General features: G+C 46.4%; 1 protein-coding gene across 2 annotated transcripts in view; it reads left to right on the forward strand.

Moving 5' to 3' along the window:
* The window catches only part of MEGF11 (multiple EGF like domains 11), a 316,522-nt gene that overhangs the window by 282,758 nt on the left and 15,377 nt on the right, over nt 1-18,387 (forward strand). For both annotated transcript variants that reach the window (XM_055002716.1, XM_055002717.1), the window contains exons 14-18: nt 512-640; nt 3,108-3,236; nt 4,005-4,133; nt 9,123-9,251; nt 11,191-11,424. In XM_055002716.1, the coding sequence (XP_054858691.1) occupies nt 512-640; nt 3,108-3,236; nt 4,005-4,133; nt 9,123-9,251; nt 11,191-11,424 (750 nt within the window). The remainder of the gene's footprint in view (nt 1-511; nt 641-3,107; nt 3,237-4,004; nt 4,134-9,122; nt 9,252-11,190; nt 11,425-18,387) is intronic.

Consider the following 18,387-nt stretch of genomic DNA (forward strand, 5'->3'; position numbering starts at 1 on the left):
TGAGCCCTGGAGTCCACCCTCCAAAACCGCCATTTCCTCCAGGGGAACTGATCTCTGTAGTCTGCAGTTCTAATTCTGGGAGATTGCCAGGCCCCGCTTGGAAGATTGCAGTCCTGTAAATGGTGCACTTTAGAGTCTCTGTTGGTGGCCTTTGGAAAAGCCAGTATCTACCAAACATCCTGCAATTTGCAAGAGAGGGACACTAGTGGACTGGGAAAGAGGAGTAAGAGACAGAACTAAACCAACACTGTGGTGGCAGCTAGCACCAAAGCAACGTTCTGTTTTGCAGAGCCAATCCGAACTTCCGTGGCCAATCAGAAGGCCCTGCTGGGCAAGGGCCCCACTTGGCCCCACCCACCTTCTGTAAATATTTGGTGGGTGCCATGTAAGATGTCGGCGGGCACCACGGCACCTCTGACACCGGGTTGGAGACTCTGGCTCGGTCCGCTGCACTAATACTGAGTTTATGGGCTTTGAATGCCTTCATTGCTTTTCCTTTCTGTTTCTACAGTGTGTCCCAGTGGAAGATATGGGAAGGACTGTGCCGAAGTGTGTTTATGCACTAACAACGGGACGTGTAATCCTGTCGATGGATCGTGCCAGTGTTTCCCAGGCTGGATAGGAAAAGACTGTTCACAGAGTAAGGAGCAAGCCCTTCTTTTTTCATATGCCCCTGCTTTGTAATGGGGCCTTTGCCAAAAGCACAGAAATCCCCAAAATCCCCCAGAAATCCCTTTATAGCATAACCCTCTTGTTCAGTGTTGGTGGTTTCCCCCCAAAGTCAGCTTGAAGATTCAAAGGGTGTTTTCCTAGTTTGTGAGCTCTCCTGCTTTTAACTCATTAACTCTCTAATTGTGTCAGGGTATCTTTAAAAGGATGACATTTTGATTAATGAGTTTACAGATGAGGACAATGACCCTCCTTTGGCTGGAACGACTGACGAACATCCGCAGCTTGCCTAACTTGCAGGTCTGGAATCTCCTTTCCAGACTGGGACTGAACTCCCAGAGCAACTGAAGGAACAAGAAGACAATAAAGCCTCTGAGCATGTGCAGAGTTCTCACCTCTGAGTTGCCATGGACCATCTGCAATTCCTTAGAATGAAAAAAGGGAATGTAGCCGAGATCAGAGAGTGAAACTTCTGGCAGACCTTCTCTTTAGAACTTAGAGTCTCTCTACGCAAGACCTCTTACATGAGGACACTCAAGTGAAGGGAGACACAAGTTATCGGGAAACATAGTTTAAAAAGACAAAGGCGAAGGCTCTGTCAGTTTCCCCTCTCTACACAGAGCCCCTCAAGATTGCTCCTCAGAGGGTTTGTTAATTTCCTCTTTGCCTCCCCAAAGGCTCTGTCAATTTCACCTCCCCTTCTGGAGCAGCAATCTTTACCTGCTCTGTAGAGAGGGAAAATTTGACAGAGCCTTTGCCTCTGTCTTTTTAAACTACATTTCCCAGCTAACCTTTTGTCTCCCTTCACTTGAACGTCCTCGTGTAACAGGTCTCATGTAAAGAGACTCTTAGTATTGGTACAGTTTAGAGTCTGGATTGGTGTCCTTCAGAAAAAACGGTATTGACTCAAACATCCTGCAGTTTGCAAGAGAGGGACACTAGCCCTGGTCTACCTTACAGGGCTGATGCCAGACTCGACTCCTTCTGTTACTAACAGTACTCATGAAATCTCTCCTTTGTGTCCCCTGAAATTCTGCAATAAGTTTGAGGAAAACCATTCGTTATGTGAACGGCCCAAAACAAATCTTAAGTGTGCTGTCATTTAGTTCTTGTTTAGTTCAATCAAAGTCCAGTGTTACCTTAGAGTAGAGTAATTCCAAACAGGATTGCCCTGTTTATCAGCTATATGTGACACCTTCCAAAATAGTCCAGTGAAGGCATTCCTCCAGGTGTCTTCATGCATAAAACTGTGCATTCAGTAATAATTTTTTAAAAAAAACACAGTGTGAGTTTATTCATGTATAATATACAGCCGCAGTTCAGTTTCCTTGTCTTTGCCGAGATAAGTTTATAATTCTAAAGCAGCAGTTTCCTTTTTAGTGGTATAGAAAGATCAGTTCATTCTTTTTAGCACGTTCCATAAGAATTCATTAAGCAATCATCTGTTGTGTGCTGCAATGCCCGTGTGGCTGGGAAATTAGAGCGATGTTATATTCTTTTTGCGCTTAATTTACTTGTAAAAGTCTAGGCATTTTTTTGGAAGGATATCAGCAACCCCTCTGCAGTTGCCTAGGTGGAAGATTGACATTTGCAAATCCCAAAACTGGCATTTCCCAAACGAATCCCTTAATTGGAGGTGGATCGTCTCTGGGAAGGCCTAGGCTGGCGCTCAGGAATACTTCATATTCACGGTGCACGGGTATTAGACAGCATTTGCAGTAAAATACATTAAACCTCCAGTGATAAAGGAGGAATCGGATAAAAACAGACAGCTGTAATTTTGCTTTTATTGTGCCCCTTCCACAGGCTGAATATTGCTGTCACTCAAAAAAGAATTAGTAAGGCTGTCAATTTCATAGCGGGTTCATTACATTTAGACAAGTAATTGGGAAATCACTGTTCATTTCTGTTTAACTTTGGTGACGGGGAATGCTTTGTTCTTCTTTAAAACCGATTGCACACATCCTGAAGCCCAGCCGTGGTGTCAGCAAGGTATTTTGAAAAAATTGTAGAGGAGCAGGGTCTTTAATGCCCCAATCCACTGGCCCCTTGATGTCAGAGAGGCCTCATGTGTTCACAACCGTTCTTTTGTGAATAGTGAAATACTATTAGAGTTACACCGTTCGAATCTGTTTGACTTCAATGGATTTAGGAAGGGGGTTACTCTGTTTAGGATTGCACTGTTAATTCACTTCTGTGGAATGTGCACAAATGGATATATAAGTACAATTAAGATCTGCAACATGGCAATTCAGTGGTCTTTGTTAACGGGTTTTTATCTCTGGGGGAAAGGAACTATTCTTAGTAAAGAAGAGTAGAGGAACTGTAAATCTTGCTTTTAGATTTCTAAAAGTTATATAGATGCAATTTAATTCCCAGTGTTTGTTAAAATATGGCATTCTTGTTTTGACTCAGCCATTCGTTTCTTCTCTCTGCAGCTTGTCCAGTTGGCTTCTGGGGTGCAGATTGTTTTCACTCCTGCAGTTGCCACAACAGTGCAACCTGTAGCCCCCACGACGGAGAATGTAGGTGCACTCCTGGTTGGACGGGACCGTATTGTACCCAAAGTAAGAGGACTGCTTTTGGAAGACTGCTGAGCTGGAAACCTGCAAGTGCCAATGCTGCCCCCTTGTGCCCAGCCCTAGAAATGCAGCCTTATTATGGGCACTTCCTAATTAAATCTCTGGGGGAAAGGAACTATTCTTAGTAAAGAAGAGTAGAGGAACTGTAAATCTTGCTTTTAGATTTCTAAAAGTTATATAGATGCAATTTAATTCCCAGTGTTTGTTTTCTAGTCCGATTCAACAGGGTTCTAGCTAAGAATAGGGGCGCTGAAACAAATTCAAATAATAATATCAAATCATTTTTTTAAAAAATTAGGGAACTGTTTAGCAGTGGTTTTATTCTCCAGAATGTGACAGAGCGGCATTATTCAAAATTAAGGGGCACTGTTCAGTGTATCCTTGAGAGCCTGGCATCCTTGTCCTAAAAACCACTTCCAAAATCGTTACATGCCAGTGAGCTTCACCACACCTTTTTAAAAACAAACTGAGTTTCCTTCAGGCTTCCTCTCTGCCGCACCCATTACCATTTCTCTAAATCACTAACAGCCCCCCATACCCTACAACTTGGCAGATCACACTGTTGTAAATGCTGCAGAATATCTCCCCCCCCCCACCCGCCTTCATATTTGTAATGGGTCTGCCCTTCAAGAGCTAAATAGAATTGAGCTGTAAATCACGCAGGCCGTCCTGAAAGTATTTTCGTGGCTGTTGTTCTTAATGCCTCCAAGTGCACAGATTTTCTTCTTTGCCTTCGGATCCCTCTCCCTGCAGGGTGCCCGGCTGCCTTTTATGGCGCCAACTGTGCCAACGTTTGCCAGTGCCAGAACGGAGCGGACTGTGACCATGTTACTGGGCAGTGCACCTGCCGGACTGGATTTACTGGGAAGCATTGCGAGCAAAGTAAGGAATGGGGGGAAGGTGCTTCCGTTTTTCCGGGGGTTGATTTTCCTTTGTGATTCACAAAGGTGATTTTTTTTTAAAAAATGGCGATTTAAGAAAAAGTCCCTCAAGTTCTGCTTCAGGCTGCAGAAGGCTTATGCCTTGTAGCTGACTTTGAAATATTTTTCTGCTACCAAGTGGTCCCTTTGAAAGATGCAAACATGTTTGCCACTCAGACAGAAATAGAGAATGCTGGAAAATCCCCTAAATGTTACGAGTGATTCCACACACATTAGATAATGCACTTTCAATGCATGGTTGTTGTGCACTTGATAAAGTGCACTTTCAATGCACTTTATCAATCGTTTGAGGTGGATTTTTTGTTCCACGCACAAAAAAATCCGTTCCAAATGATCTATAAAGAGGATTGGAAGTGCATTATCCAACGTGTGCGGAATCACTCTTAGTGGGTTTATTTGGATTTAGGAACTCTTAGACTCCTGGGGGGATAGAGGACCCTGAGGAATTACATGATGGGATGGGTCTGCAACAGGAAGGGGGAATCAGTGGAAATTGCAGATTTAGTCCAGATCCAGCCCCCTATCACCAAATGGCAGGTTGCATACCAAAACACCCAGGCGTTCCCTTCAAGTTCACAGGGTGTCATTATTGGCATTATTCTTAGGTTTCTTATGTAGTGAAAACATTTCTATCTTGCCTTATCTCCTTGGGCTCAAGAGAGTGAACAATATCACAACCAGGACATCTAAATCATAATCCAGTTAATCAGATCTGAGCAGATTAAAATGCACAATTTAGGAGCTGGTTGGGTTGTTATATACAGTTGCCTGTTTCTCTGAGCTGTTTCCTCATAGGTTTTGTATGAGAACAAAATGACCCAGCAGCTTGAAACAGAACGTAATGTTTACAATTTAGTATATTAATTTCAAATCAATAGTGTTATGTGGGTAGCCATGTAGGTCTGCAGTAGAACAGCAGGATGAGAGTCCAGCATCACCTGGTGACTCCTGTGAGTTTGCAAGTGGGGAGAAGTTTTGTGGACCATAAAAAAAGGTAAAAGTAGTCCCCTGTGCAAGCACCAAGTCATTACTGACCCATGGGGGGACATCGCATCATGATGTTTTCTTGGCAGACTATTTGTTATGGGGTGGTTTGCCTTTGCCTTCCCCAGTCATCTACACTTTACCCCCAGGAAACTGGGTACTTGTGGACCATACAAGCTGGTAAAAATCTGCTGGTGGTCCCTGGCCCAGGGAGGCTCGTCTGACCTCAACCAGAGTCAGGGCCTTTTCGGTCTTGGCTCCAACTTGGTGGAACTCTCTGTCTGCGGAAACCTGAGCCCAAATACTATTTTTTCGTCAGGCCTGTAAGACAGAGATGTTCCACCAGGCATATGACTGAGGCTAGGTTTGGGGTGAACCTTCTTACCAGTCTCCTGTTGGGGTGGTAGTGTAACCCCCTCCCCAGTTTCTATCAGTGAGACCGCTGCTGGTTTCTCCACCTCCCACCCATAGAAAAGTTTATTGGGGCTAGGTAAATTGGGACCATCTTCCTGAGTTATTTTATGGTTGAACTGTATGTTATTTATGATTTTAACGTAAATTTTAATGTAACTTTTAATATTGTTGTATCTGCTCTGAGCCCGTTCATGGGGAGAGCACACTAAAAATTGAATAAATCAAATCAAAATCTTAGAGACCCAACAAGATTTTCAAGGTATAAGCTTTTGAGAGTAAGAACTCTGTTCAGAGCTTCCACTGAAAATCTTGTTGGTCTTTAAGGAGATGCGAGACTCAAATCCTGCTAATTCCAAATCAGTATTTATCACGACATTGGCACTAGGGAGCATAGCTTATTTCCAATTGACTTTGGGGAGGTCTCTTTCTGATGGAACAACCAGACTTTCTTCCTTAAAGCTGGCCAATGTTTATTATAAAGAAATGGGGTACTTGGCTTGTATGTTCCATAAAAGTCCCCCCCTTTGCAAACTCGCAGGAGTCACCACCAGACCGGTTTACAGCCTTCCCCTCTATTTGTTATTGAATGTTGCTCTCAGATACATACTACGCTGTCGGCAGATTTATTGTTCTGGACCATCATGGTAATTGTATGAATAAATTTTGTCACTGGATAGTCAATCATTTGGTCTGTGATAGAAATGCAGAAACCGAATGCTGTAATCCAAGAGGGAGGAGGGAGAGAAACGCACAGAAAATGCCAGGTGTTCAATTTGAAGTATATTAAGGATAATATTTCTGAAGCATCGCAAATAGCAAGATGGGAATGCAACCTTCTTTGGGGCTTTATAATCTTCAGCCAGGTTCTAAATAGCTGTGCAGTGAGTCCCACAGGGACGGAAAAGAGCAGCCAAAGTGGCCCAAGGGGTGGAGCATACTCCCTAAAAGAAAAAGTTAAACTTTGGAGGGCTTTTTAGTTTAGTTTGAAAAGACAGTTGACAGGGAACAGTGTGGAATTCTACAAAATCATACAATGTAGAGGAAGTGGGTGGAAGGACATTTTCCCCCCTCCATCTGTTACAGTATCAGTTGCCTAAACAGATGAATCTATGGGCTGCACATACAAAAAAAATTCATTGCCCAGTGCATAAACCAATTAATGGGATTTGCTGCCCCAAATTGCCATTAGCTTTAGGCTGATCCGGAAGGGCTGCTCTTAGGGTTTTACGACACAGTTCCTGAATCCCCCCAAGCCCCAATTTGGGGCTGCAAAGAAGAGAGGGACAAAAGTCTGAGGGCTGGCAGAGCTGGGCAGTTTGTTTTCATATAGTGCTTGGGAGGGTCTGGGCAGGAGGTTGAGGGATGAGGGGCTCTCAGCAGTTCTGCGCATGGCTCATGATATGGCTGAAGCACCAAATCTGGTAAGAGAGCCAAACCCTGAGCAACGCCTGGATAGGACTCCCCTCTAACTGCTTAAAGAAAGAGCAAAGGGTAAACCTAGCAGAGGTGGGACGGGGCTTTGGGCACATTCAAGGAAGGAGGGCATTCCACAGCAGAGGTGCTTCCATTAGGAAACCCTTTCCCTGTACCCTGGCTGATGACTGTGTGCCCAGAGGGTAGACTTCAGAGGACTTGCTAAGCTGTGCTTAAAGGTCCCTCTCAGGACACACAAACCCTTTTCACATGTTACAGTAAACACACATACATTATTATTTTTATTCTGTTTATAGTCCGCCTTTCTCACTGAGACTCAAGGCAGATTACACAGTGTAGGTTAATACAATCAACGGATGAAACAGTCAGCAACCAGTCAACAAAGAATACCATAGGATTGCAGAAATTTGAAAACACACAGAAATCTGATACAAAGCAGAAAACAATGCTGAAAAGAAATAAGCAAGTCGACACAGCATACTGACCAATGCAGGACTATCCAGTAGGAGCATACTTACAGCCAGGGGTCATATCGTAGAAACAGAGCTGGAGGAACTCATTAGCATAACTCATTAGCATATGCCACACCCCTAGCCATCATGAGAAGTGTGTCATTAGCATAACTGATTTGCATATGCCACTCCCCCTGACATCACCTATCCTGGCTGTTTTGGACCCAATCCTGGCCATTCAGGGCTGAAATTGGGCCCCAAATGGTCAGGATCAGGCTGCTGCTGAGTGGGAGAGTGATCCACCACCTATCAGAGGCCCGATCCAGGCCGTTTCGGTCCCAATCCAGGACGAAACGGGCCCCAAATGGCCAAGAGTCAGGTGGGCAGGGCCACCTGACATGTGGCCTCATTGGGGAACTGCTGTAACTACGTTCATGCACGTTCACCCTCGAAATGATTCCTGCTTACAGCAACAGACAGTACACGTTCCCTATCCCTTCACATCCTGCATACATGGGTGCACGTCTGTTTATAAGAAAGAGCCAGCGTACGTTCACTTTACAAACAAAGCCAGGGACCAGTTCCTGGATAAACGTGGGGCTTGTATCACGTGTTTAGCTGTACACAAACACTGAATGTAACGTGAGAATTACTCCATGCATGTATTAAAAACAAGTGGTCACAGATTTTACTTGCATACACTATAACATAATCCTGCTCCCAATTTACAGTGACTGCACGTACGGCCCATGTTCAGTGTACTCTTGATTTTTCTTTATACATGCATGGAGTAATCCTCAGGTTACATTCAACACATGTATAGCCAGGGGTAATTTTGTAGAAAAGGAGCTGGAGGAACTCATTAGCATAACTCATTAGCATAACTCATTAGCATATGTCATGCCCCTTGACATCACTGGAAGTGTGTCATTAGCGTAACAGATTTGCATATGCCACACCCCCTGACATCACCTATCCTGGCTGTTTTGGACACAATCCTAGCCATTCAGGGCAGAAATTGGGCCCAAAATTGTAAAAAGGGGCTGAAAATGGCCAAAAAGGGGCCCAAAATAGTCAGGATCGGGCCGCTGCTGAGTGGGAGAGTAATCCACCACCTGTCAGAGGACCACTCCGGGCCATTTTGGCCTCAATCCAGGCTGAAACAGGCCCAAAATGGCCGAGAGTCAGGTGGGCGGAGCCACCTGACATGTAACCTCTTTGGGGAACTGCTGGGACTGTGTTCCGGCGCGTTCCCCCTCAAAATGAGCCCTGTGTATAGCTCAGTATGTGATACAAGCCCCCAGTAACAGTCCTCAGTTTCATTCATAAAGTGAATGCACATTAGGTCTTTCTTACAGATGTATGCACAATATATGCAGTTTGTAGTGCATTCATTGTAATGTGCAAACAGAATTTGTAAACAGGGCTATTATCGAAGAGGGCTGGGTCTTGTAGGGAGTGCAGAGTTGGAGGTCCCAGTAAGCCCCTCTGCGTGGAGGGGATATGCAGTCTTGGCTGTTCTTCTGGCCTTCTCTTTAATGAGCGAATACTCTGTCAAAATCCTTGGTTGCAAAAGCCAGCCTGGAAGCTGCTTTGTCAAAGTGAAGAGGATCCTTCTCGAGCCGTTTTCCACCTTGAATTTACAGAGTGTCCCCCGGGAACATTTGGCTATGGCTGCCAGCAGTTGTGTGAATGCATGAACAACGCCACCTGTGACTACGTGACGGGCACGTGTTACTGCAGCCCAGGATTCAAAGGCATCCGATGTGATCAAGGTGAAGTAAAATTCCTTCCCCTCCCTTTTATAATTGGGCCCCTGAACATTCCTTTGCATGGTCTGCCTGCCAGGATGTGTGTGAGTTATGGTCAGGAAAAAGATTCAGGTCCAGTAGCACCTTAGAGACCAGATAAATTGCCAGGGTGTGAGGTTTCAAGAGTCAAAATAGAAAAGAGTCCAGTAGCACCTTTAAGACTAACCAAGTTTACTGTAGCATAAGCTTTCGAGAATCACCGTTCTCTTCTTCAGATGCATCAGATGAAGAAAAGAATCACAGTTCTCTTCTTCTAATGCATCTGAAGAAGAGAGCTGTGGTTCTCGAAAGCTTATGCTACAGTAAACTTGGTTAGTCTTAAAGGTGCTACTGGACTCTTTTCTATTTTTGCTACTACAGACTAACACGGCTAACTCCTCTGGATCTTCAAGAGTCAAAGCTCCCTTTGTCAGACACATGGAGTGGGAAAAGCTAGGAGTCTATAAAATACAGGTAGTGAGTGGGAAGGGTACTGCAAATTAAATTGTCAGGATAATACATGTTGTAATTAGGTTGACAGAACATAGGTACGAAGTGCATAAAATTAGCATCCGTAATGAGAAAAAAAATCCTACGTCCTGATTCAACCCTGCGGGTGTCCATTGTCCCAAATTTGCAAATAAACTCATTTTCAGCGCTCCTGCGTTGTAATTTTCCTTTGAAGTTTCTCTTCTTGAGAACTGCTGCTCTGAGGTCAGCGATGGAATGTCCTGGCAGGTTGAAATGTTCTCCCACTGGTTTTTGAATGCTGTGGTTTTTGAAATCAGATTCATGTCCATTCATTCTTATACGAAGGGACTGATCTGTTTGTCCAAAGCAGAATTTTGAAGGGCGTGGCTGACACTTGGAGGCACGTGTAATGTAAGAAGATGAACAAGCGAATGAGCCTGAGATGGTGTGGCTGGTGTTGTTAGGTCCAGTGGTTGTGTTGCTGGGAGTGAATATGGGGACAGAGTTGGCGTCTTGGTTTATTGCAGGCCCTGGTTTGTGTCCGTGTTGTGAAGTGCATTGTTGTGAGGGAGTTGTCGTTTAAGGTTGGGGTGGCTGTCTGTGGGCAAGAAAAGGTTTGCCTCCCAATGCCTGTGAGGGCAGGATCGTTGTCCAGCATAGGTGATGCCCAATGATGCGCTGAACTGGTTTTCTGCTTTGCAAGCAAAAGGGAGGTGAAGGGCTTGAAAACATTCCCAGCTTTGCTGTACGTTCAAGAGAGCTAGAAACTTGGACGCTTTGAAATAAATGCTGGAATTCTCAGGTACCTGGATCCATGTTGGTTAACGGGCGAACAGAATAAACCCATCACAAGTCATGTTCCTCTCTAGAGTGCAGTACGTGCAACAGATAGGGTTGCCAGCCTCCAGGTGGTGACTGGAGATCTCCCAGAATTACAACTGATCTCCAGGTGACAGGTATCAGTTCCCCTGAAGAAAATGGCAGCTTTGCTGCATGCACTCTACAGCATTATACCCCACCGAGGCCCCTCCTCTCCCCAAACCCCACCCTCTCCAGGCTCCACCCTCCCAAATCTCCCGGAATGTCCCAACCCAGTCCTGGTAACCCTAGCAACAGAGCACGTGTCGCTCTCCCCAAGTTTCATGAACTCCCCTGTTCCTGACAACTGAGATTGTAGCTCTGTGTGTAAATCCCTTTTGGGGAGGGGGGAGGCTGTTGGCATGGGGAGGGAAGATGAACCCGGAGGGCAAACAAAGGCAGGTGGGAAGCAAGAAAAGAGGACGAGGCTGTGGCAACCAGGGAAGGGAAAGCGGACATGAGGAGGAAATGCAAAGCGCCCCGCAAGTTCTTGTGGGTGCCCCACTTGTTTTATATATATATATATTAGCCTCATTTTTGCAAAACAGACTCTGCCACTCAACTTAACCATGCATTGTTGAATTATTTTTAACAGCGGCTCTCATGATGGAAGAATTAAATCCCTACACTAAAATTAGCCCTGCGCTTGGATCCGAGAGGCATTCGGTCGGAGCAATCATTGGAATTATTCTCCTCCTCCTAATTATTATGGTTTTGCTGGCACTGTTCGTGTGGTATCGACGGAAGCAGAAGGAGAAAGGCCACGACATGCCGAGCGTCTCGTACACTCCTGCCATGCGGATGACAAACACCGATTACTCACTTTCTGGTAAGAGCCTTTTGGGGTCTTAATGAAATGCAGGTCCAAAGTCCTTCCTGCTAGAGGGGAGAGGAAATAAATGACCTTCCTTTTTCTGAGCAATGTACTAGGTTTCCCCTTGGATGTAGCCAACTTTCTTCCCAAAGTCTTGCCTTTGGTATATAGGAAGTCTGGGGCACCCAGAGTTTACTGACGAGCAGAACAAAATACCCCTGATGCCTTCCCCCGAGAACCAGAGAAACTGGCATTGTACCGGTTTCAATTAGGACAATCCACGGCTTGAATCTGCAGAAAATACTTCCTTAGAAGTCACTGGGAGTTCTCACTGCGGGATCAGTCACCACAGACTTGCATTTCTATCTATAACACATGCTCACAGATACGTTTATGCATTGTCTCGATAATCGTTACAACAACCCTGGAAGGTAGGTCGGTATTCCCACCCCCGGTAAGGAGGGCTGGGGCTGAGTGGCTTGCGAATGGCTACTTGGGATTTCATGGCAGAGGTGAGATTTGAACGGAGGTCTTCTGCCCCCCAGCGCAGCCTCTTAGCCCAACCCCTTGTGATGCTCACCGATGCCAGCACTGTTTTCTGGATTGCCTTAATAAGGGGGGGGGGTCTTTGAGCCTAACGCGACGTTGCAAACTGCACAAGTTCGCCACGGGGACTTGCCGCTAAACTGCAGCTGCCAGTTCCTGGTGGAAACTCAGGACCTGATTTGGATCGGAACAACTGCACGAGAGGAGGAGGAATTCCTTCCTTCTCCCCTCTGCTGTTTTCAGCAGCTAAAACAGCCTGGGGGGTGCGGGGAGGAGCGCTATTTAGTCTTTGGGGAGCCAGCACACGCGGGTGCCGTAGGTCAGAGGCAGAGTGTCTGTTTGGCATGCAGTAGGTCCCAGGTTCGGCCTCCAGCATCTCCCGTTGAAAGGATCACGGGGATGGGAAAGACCTCTACCTGCAACAATGGAGAGTCACTGCCCGTCTGAGTCGGCAGTACTGACCTTGATGAACTGAGAGTCTGATTCAGTAGAAGCTTCCTGTGTCCGTGTGTCTTCAGGCACTCAGTACCTGTCCCGTCTTCCAGTGCTACTCATCTTGATCTGTCTTCCAATGGAATGTCCCCCGTGCGGTCCCCCGAGACTGTTTCAGCCACTGAAAACTGCATGGGGGAGAAAGCAGGAATTCCTCCTTCTCCCATGCTGTGGTCCTGATCCGAATCAGGCCTTGCTGCGCTTTTAGTCATGAGTCCCCACCAGGATTGTATCACCTATCTAGGCTCTATGCTGCAGATGTGAGGTCGTCGTAACCTTTGTGACTTCCCAAAGGACCCTCAACTGTTTTGTATGTGGGGAGGGGTGCTGTGAATTCTTTCATTAGGGATCCCACAGAACCAGAGCCGGTGCGCCCATTGAGGCTGGGCCGGCAGCCGCCTTGAGCGCTAAGGTGCCGAGGGGGCACCGGAGGGGGCGCCGGAGGGGGCGCCAGGGGTGGGGGCGTGCACCACGGTGCTCAATTGCCCCATGCTGCTGTGTCCAGCCAGGAGCTCTGTGCTGCTGCCGCCGCCACCGGCACAGGCACGGCAGGTGGCCAGGGCGGTGCGTGGAGCAACTGAGCTGGAGGGAGGATGCATGCGCGCCACCCCGTCCGCCTGCCACGCCTGACCCACAGCTGCTGCGCCCAGCCAGGAGCATGTGCTGGCGGTGGCAGCGTGGGGCAGCTGAACAGGCAGCCTCCCGGCCCTCTCACTCAGTTGCTCTGTGATGCCGCCGCCGGCACACAGCTGCGGGCTAGGCGCAGCAGGCAGCTGGAGCAGTGTGGGGCAACTGAACGGGAAGGCTGGGAGGCCACCTGTGCACTGTCCCTGCCCTGTGTGATGACATCACATGCAGTGACATCATCATGCAGTCCAGGTGCACACATGCACCAACACCCCTGGAAGCTGCCTCAGGCGCCAAAAACGCTGGCGCCGGCCCTGCACAGAACTACAACTACCATAATTCCTTGGAGACTGGCCATTTACCCAACTACCTGGAACGACAAAAGTAGATCGTCTTCAGAGTAACCCACACAGAGTGTTTTACAAGCATCCTAGGAGAAGCAACAGTAAACTGTTGCTGTACCTTCTGTAAGTCATAAAAGTTTATTTTCTGTGGTCAAAGGCCGTTAACAATCAGATGCATAAAAGAATCTAACAAGAACATAGTTACAAATGTCAGTGTTTAAAATGAACAACCCCAAAGGCGCTGATCAAAAGGTAATGGTAGACTGGTCTACCTCTGGTTGAAACAGAAGCACTGTTGGGGAGGATCGTGTCCATTAGTAATTCCAGTGCTGAACTACAGAAAACTTCCAGCACAGCACCACGCTAGTTAATTCCAACCCTGTGACATCCTATACATGGAAGCTTTTTCTTTCTCTCGGAGAAGCGATCGTTTAGATGCTGAACCCTTCAGGGATAGAGATCGGTTTCTTTTCTGCACCTAACTACCAAACAAGAAGGGCAGGATTTTAAGAAGCTGGGGTTGGGTGCGCTGAAGCCACTGAGCAGCTGTGGGGAAGGGCTGTTAAAAAATAACGGAGAGCCCGTTTGAGCTCGGAAGATCACCACAAAGTAGCCCACCCCACCTTCTGTGGCATCCTGTTGTTTTGGGTGCTAGCCCTTCACACCCTTCTTTTGCACAGGTTGGCAATGGGGCAGAGGGGATCAGTGGTATACCTTAAGGGACTGGGCATTGACTTCTGGGCATCCAGTTCCTGACATCCTCTCTTAATAAAGGATCCAGAGGAGTTAGCCGTGTTAGTCTGCAGTAGCAAAATAGAAAAGAGTCCAGTAGCACCTTTAAGACTAACCAACTTTAGTGTAGCATAAGCTTTCGAGAACCACAGCTCTCTTTGTCAGATGCTTCTAACGAAGAGAACTGTGATTCTCGAAAGCTTATGCTACACTAAAGTTGGTCAGTCTTAAAGGTGCTACTGGACTCTTTTCTCTTAGTAAAGTGAATAATCGGCTTGAGTAGCTGAATCTTCTTTCCCTTGTGTTTTGTCGCTTGCTTTTTGCAAGGATTGTGTGTTGGTTTCTTATCTCTTCTCCCACCCCCCAAAAAGGAGTGGGGAACGGGCTCATTTCAATCCTCAGCCATGGGTTTCTCTCCTGCATCCGCACCCAAATTCCATTCCAATATCTCAGGGCTCAGATCTCATCAAAATAATGGCCCTTTTCACACTACTTACCTTCTCCTGGAATGTTGCGAAACATCATGCAAAAAACACAGAAGATTGCATCTTCTCGCGAGAGTTTTGCGCGATGTCGTGCAAAACTCTCGCGAGAAGACGCTATCTTCCACATTTTTTGTGCGATGTTTCACAACGTTCTGGGAGCAGGTAAGTAGTGCAAAAAGGGCCAATGAGAGAAAGTGCTGAATCCGCTTGTCCGTCTGGAAAAGTTGTGAGCACAAAGAACCCGCCAGGATTACTCCAAACTGGACGGTTGGTCTCCCAAGGAATGTCGGGAGCCGTTGGCTTTAATGTGCCGCTGCCCTTCGTCCGCTTTGGCCTGTTTTCAACTCGTGCATTTTTTAATGCGCTTCCATTTTTATTTTTCGTTGATATACTGGTACTGGCCTTTCCTTTAGAGCAATGACTTTAGAACTGGGAACAGTAGTTGGGTTTGCATTTAATTTTATTGACAACCAGTGCCAAACGGCCCTACTGGAACACAGCAAAAAGCTCAAAGCTAGCTGGGGTAAATCTTCCTTAATGATCTGCCAAATGGGAACACATTCGGGAAGAGCTTCTGGGCAGAAGGAACTGCCAGGACTGGGCAGGAGGGAGATTTCTGGACACAGAGAATAAATTAGGGGCTCTGGCTTTATTATAAATAGTTTTCTTTTCTAGCTGCCAGGTCTTCTCTAGAGATGGATAAAGGTCACTGTGCTGTTAGAAAGGAGGCTGTTTTTCCACCTGAAAACAAATTCCTGCAGAAGTGGAGAGACAGGGATGGATTTCCTGTGTGAAGGACTAGCCCTCCCCTAGCAAATTATGTCTTGTTGTGACAAAGAGGAAAGGTTTCATCTGCACAGACGACCCCTGGCTTCTGATGCTTTCTTTAAAGCAGTGATTCTTAACAGGGAGAGTTTACAAATCTGCGGGATGGGCATTGAGGATTGGGGGGCAAATGGGAGCATTTGGGCAGGCCCTTTTAGTGGTGGCTTCTGAATTGTTCCCTACTGCTCACCCCACCCCAAAGATAAAACCCCAGATTTCTCCCCTAGGCCTTTAAAAATGGCACTCAGCAAAAGGGGAATCGAGCCTAACATTAAAGAGTTTGACGAACACCCTCAGACACAACAGGGGGGTTCATTGCTTGGATGCCCGAGGCAGCATCTAAATGTTTTAATTAATAAATTGGGAGGCATTTGCTATTAATGTAGTGCACTTAGAAGGCAGGTGGTAGTGGATTACAAGTTATGAGCGCTAAAATATGACACGTATGCACACGAACACACACGTAGCAGATTACGTACTGGCCTCCTTTTGTCTTAATGTTCTTGTCCATGCAACAACCTGGAAAGGAGATTCCGTTTTTATCTACACGGAAGTGAAACTGAGCGCAAGCCCGTGCAATATCCAGTAAGTTCCCAGTCAAGCTGAGATGCATAACTTTGTCAAAATCCCACCCTTTGTCCTCTCTACCACGTTAACAGTTTAGCAGATAGCAGTGGTCTGAGAGACCTTGGTTCAGACCATAGACTAGGAACCAGTGGGCCGTATTGCTAGTCCAGGAGGTTGAGCATGAAGTAGCTTGAAGAAAGGCTTCCTAGTGGGTGGGTTTGCTGGCGTTTTTTTGGTAGCACCAAAATATGCCATTGAGACTTCTGACAGCACCAAAACGTGCTGCTCTATTTTCCAGTTCAGTTACCAGCACTGTAACATTTTCTAGACCCCGACTTTAATTAACTCAAGGTAAACAAGAGTGCGCTTTATTTACTTGGCCCTGCTTTCAAAAGAAACTTGCTGTCCTTTGTAACGTTGTCAGACTCCTAATAAATCTGTAAGTAGCTTAACTGCTGAATCGAGCCAGCTTTAATCTTCTGAACAAAGCGTTGCTATTTTGATCTTAATGTTGTTGCTGATGTTACTTGAGTGCCATCAAGTAACAGTTTAAAGTCACAGCTTCACATTCCTTAAAATCTGAGCCATCACAATTGGATAGTTCTGTTCTTTTTCCAAGGATACTATGAGGGTTAACCGTTAGGCCCTCTGTCAGGGCTCAGCATCCCATAATGTTGCTCCCCTCCCGTCCAGGTGGCCTGTGTCTGTTTGAACTGATCTTCGGAAGGAAGGAAGGAAGGAAGGAAGGAAGGAAGGAAGGATAGATGGATGGATGGATGGATGGATGGATGGAAGGAAGGGGGACAGGCTCAGAGATCCTAGTTTTTGGAGTCTCCCACCTTCCCTCCCTCAATGGACCCAGCAAGGCTCCCTCAGAGCACAACTGCTTGCCAAAAAAAGGGTGGGAGCAACCAAGAAAAGCTAAATTAGGCACCTTGTATACTGTTTGCATTTGGCTTAATCATATGCAAAATGAGAAAAAAATGCATACGTTTTACTATTTTACACAATTTATCCAGGTCATTGGGATGAGCTCTGTAGGGCAGTGTGAAACCCCAACATCAAAACCTGGAAGTCTTATTCCGATCCTGCTCCGACTTTGGAGATTCCACAGGCATTACATGCACGTTATACTGGCAGTCATAAGGGCTAGAAACTTGCTTTTTAAAGAAAAGGGTGGGAGGGGAAGAAAACAGGTTCCCCGGAAACAAACTTCTGTGCTCAGTAGTATCTCTCTTCAGTTGGTGGGACCTGTGAGCGGCTTACACTCCAAGGTAGGTTACGCTGCCTGCAATACCCACCCCTGCCTCCATTACTTTATTCTTTGTTTAGGGCTTTTCTTCTTTTTTAAAAGAGAGAGAGAGAGAGATGGGTGGGGCTGAAGAGAGAGGAGGAAAGAGATGAATTTGTGTGTTAAAAGAATTGAAAAGTGGACCAGTCCCATGTCACAGCTTGCGATCGAAGTTTGTGATTGAAACACGAAGTTCCCAAGTTTTCAGACTTGTGTCTGAAAAGCCGGTGCTCTTTGCGCCACAGTTATTTCTGCCCACTATGGAATCCTGTCCCGTCAAGCAAGGGGATGTATTTTTAAATCTCTTCTATCTCAGGAGCACTTTGGAATAGCTCAGCTCTCCTCGTGAAAATAGCTTTTCCAACAGCAAGGCGCAGTTCTACCATTCTCCGTATGTTTGAATTATATGCACAGCTACTTATCCACTGGCCTCCTATGTGCTGCGTTTGGCCTGCCAGGGTTTGCCGTCCCCTCCCCAATCTCTGTGCCCTCTTGGATTCTCCACAATTCCCATTTTTGTTGGTCTGGGAGGATAGGAAGGGAAAAGTATAACGAGTAGGATGTACGGCCAACAAAAACTTCACCACAAAACATTGGTGATGTTCAGTTGCCACGGGCTTGCTTAGAGAATTCCGGAGGGGTGGCTGAGTTAATCTACTGTAGCAAATTGAAAAAGCCGCCCAGTGGCGATTTGAAGATTGAACACATTTATTCCAGTTTGAGTTTTCGTGAGTCAGAGCTCACTAGAATTGCCAACTCCAGGGTGGGAAATTCCTGGAGATTTGGGGGTAAAGCCTTGGGGAAGGACCTCAACAAGGTCTATATCCACCCTCCAAAGCAGCCTTTTTCTCCAGGGAAGTCTGGAGATCAGTTGTAATTCTGGAGAGCTGGCAACCCTAGAGTGCACTTCTTCAGCTTGTGCTGGAATAAACAGTCTTCCAGGTGCCATTGGACTTCCGTTTGGGTTTTGCTTTGCTGTCCTGTTCCTCTTCAGGGAGAGAGAGAAAGAGGTGATGGAGCTCCATAACAGTCGAGAACTAGATGCATTAGGGATTATATGTTATAACTT

Source organism: Eublepharis macularius, chromosome 18 (genome assembly GCF_028583425.1).
Source record: "Eublepharis macularius isolate TG4126 chromosome 18, MPM_Emac_v1.0, whole genome shotgun sequence".
In the NCBI taxonomy this organism is placed as follows: domain Eukaryota; kingdom Metazoa; phylum Chordata; class Lepidosauria; order Squamata; family Eublepharidae; genus Eublepharis; species Eublepharis macularius.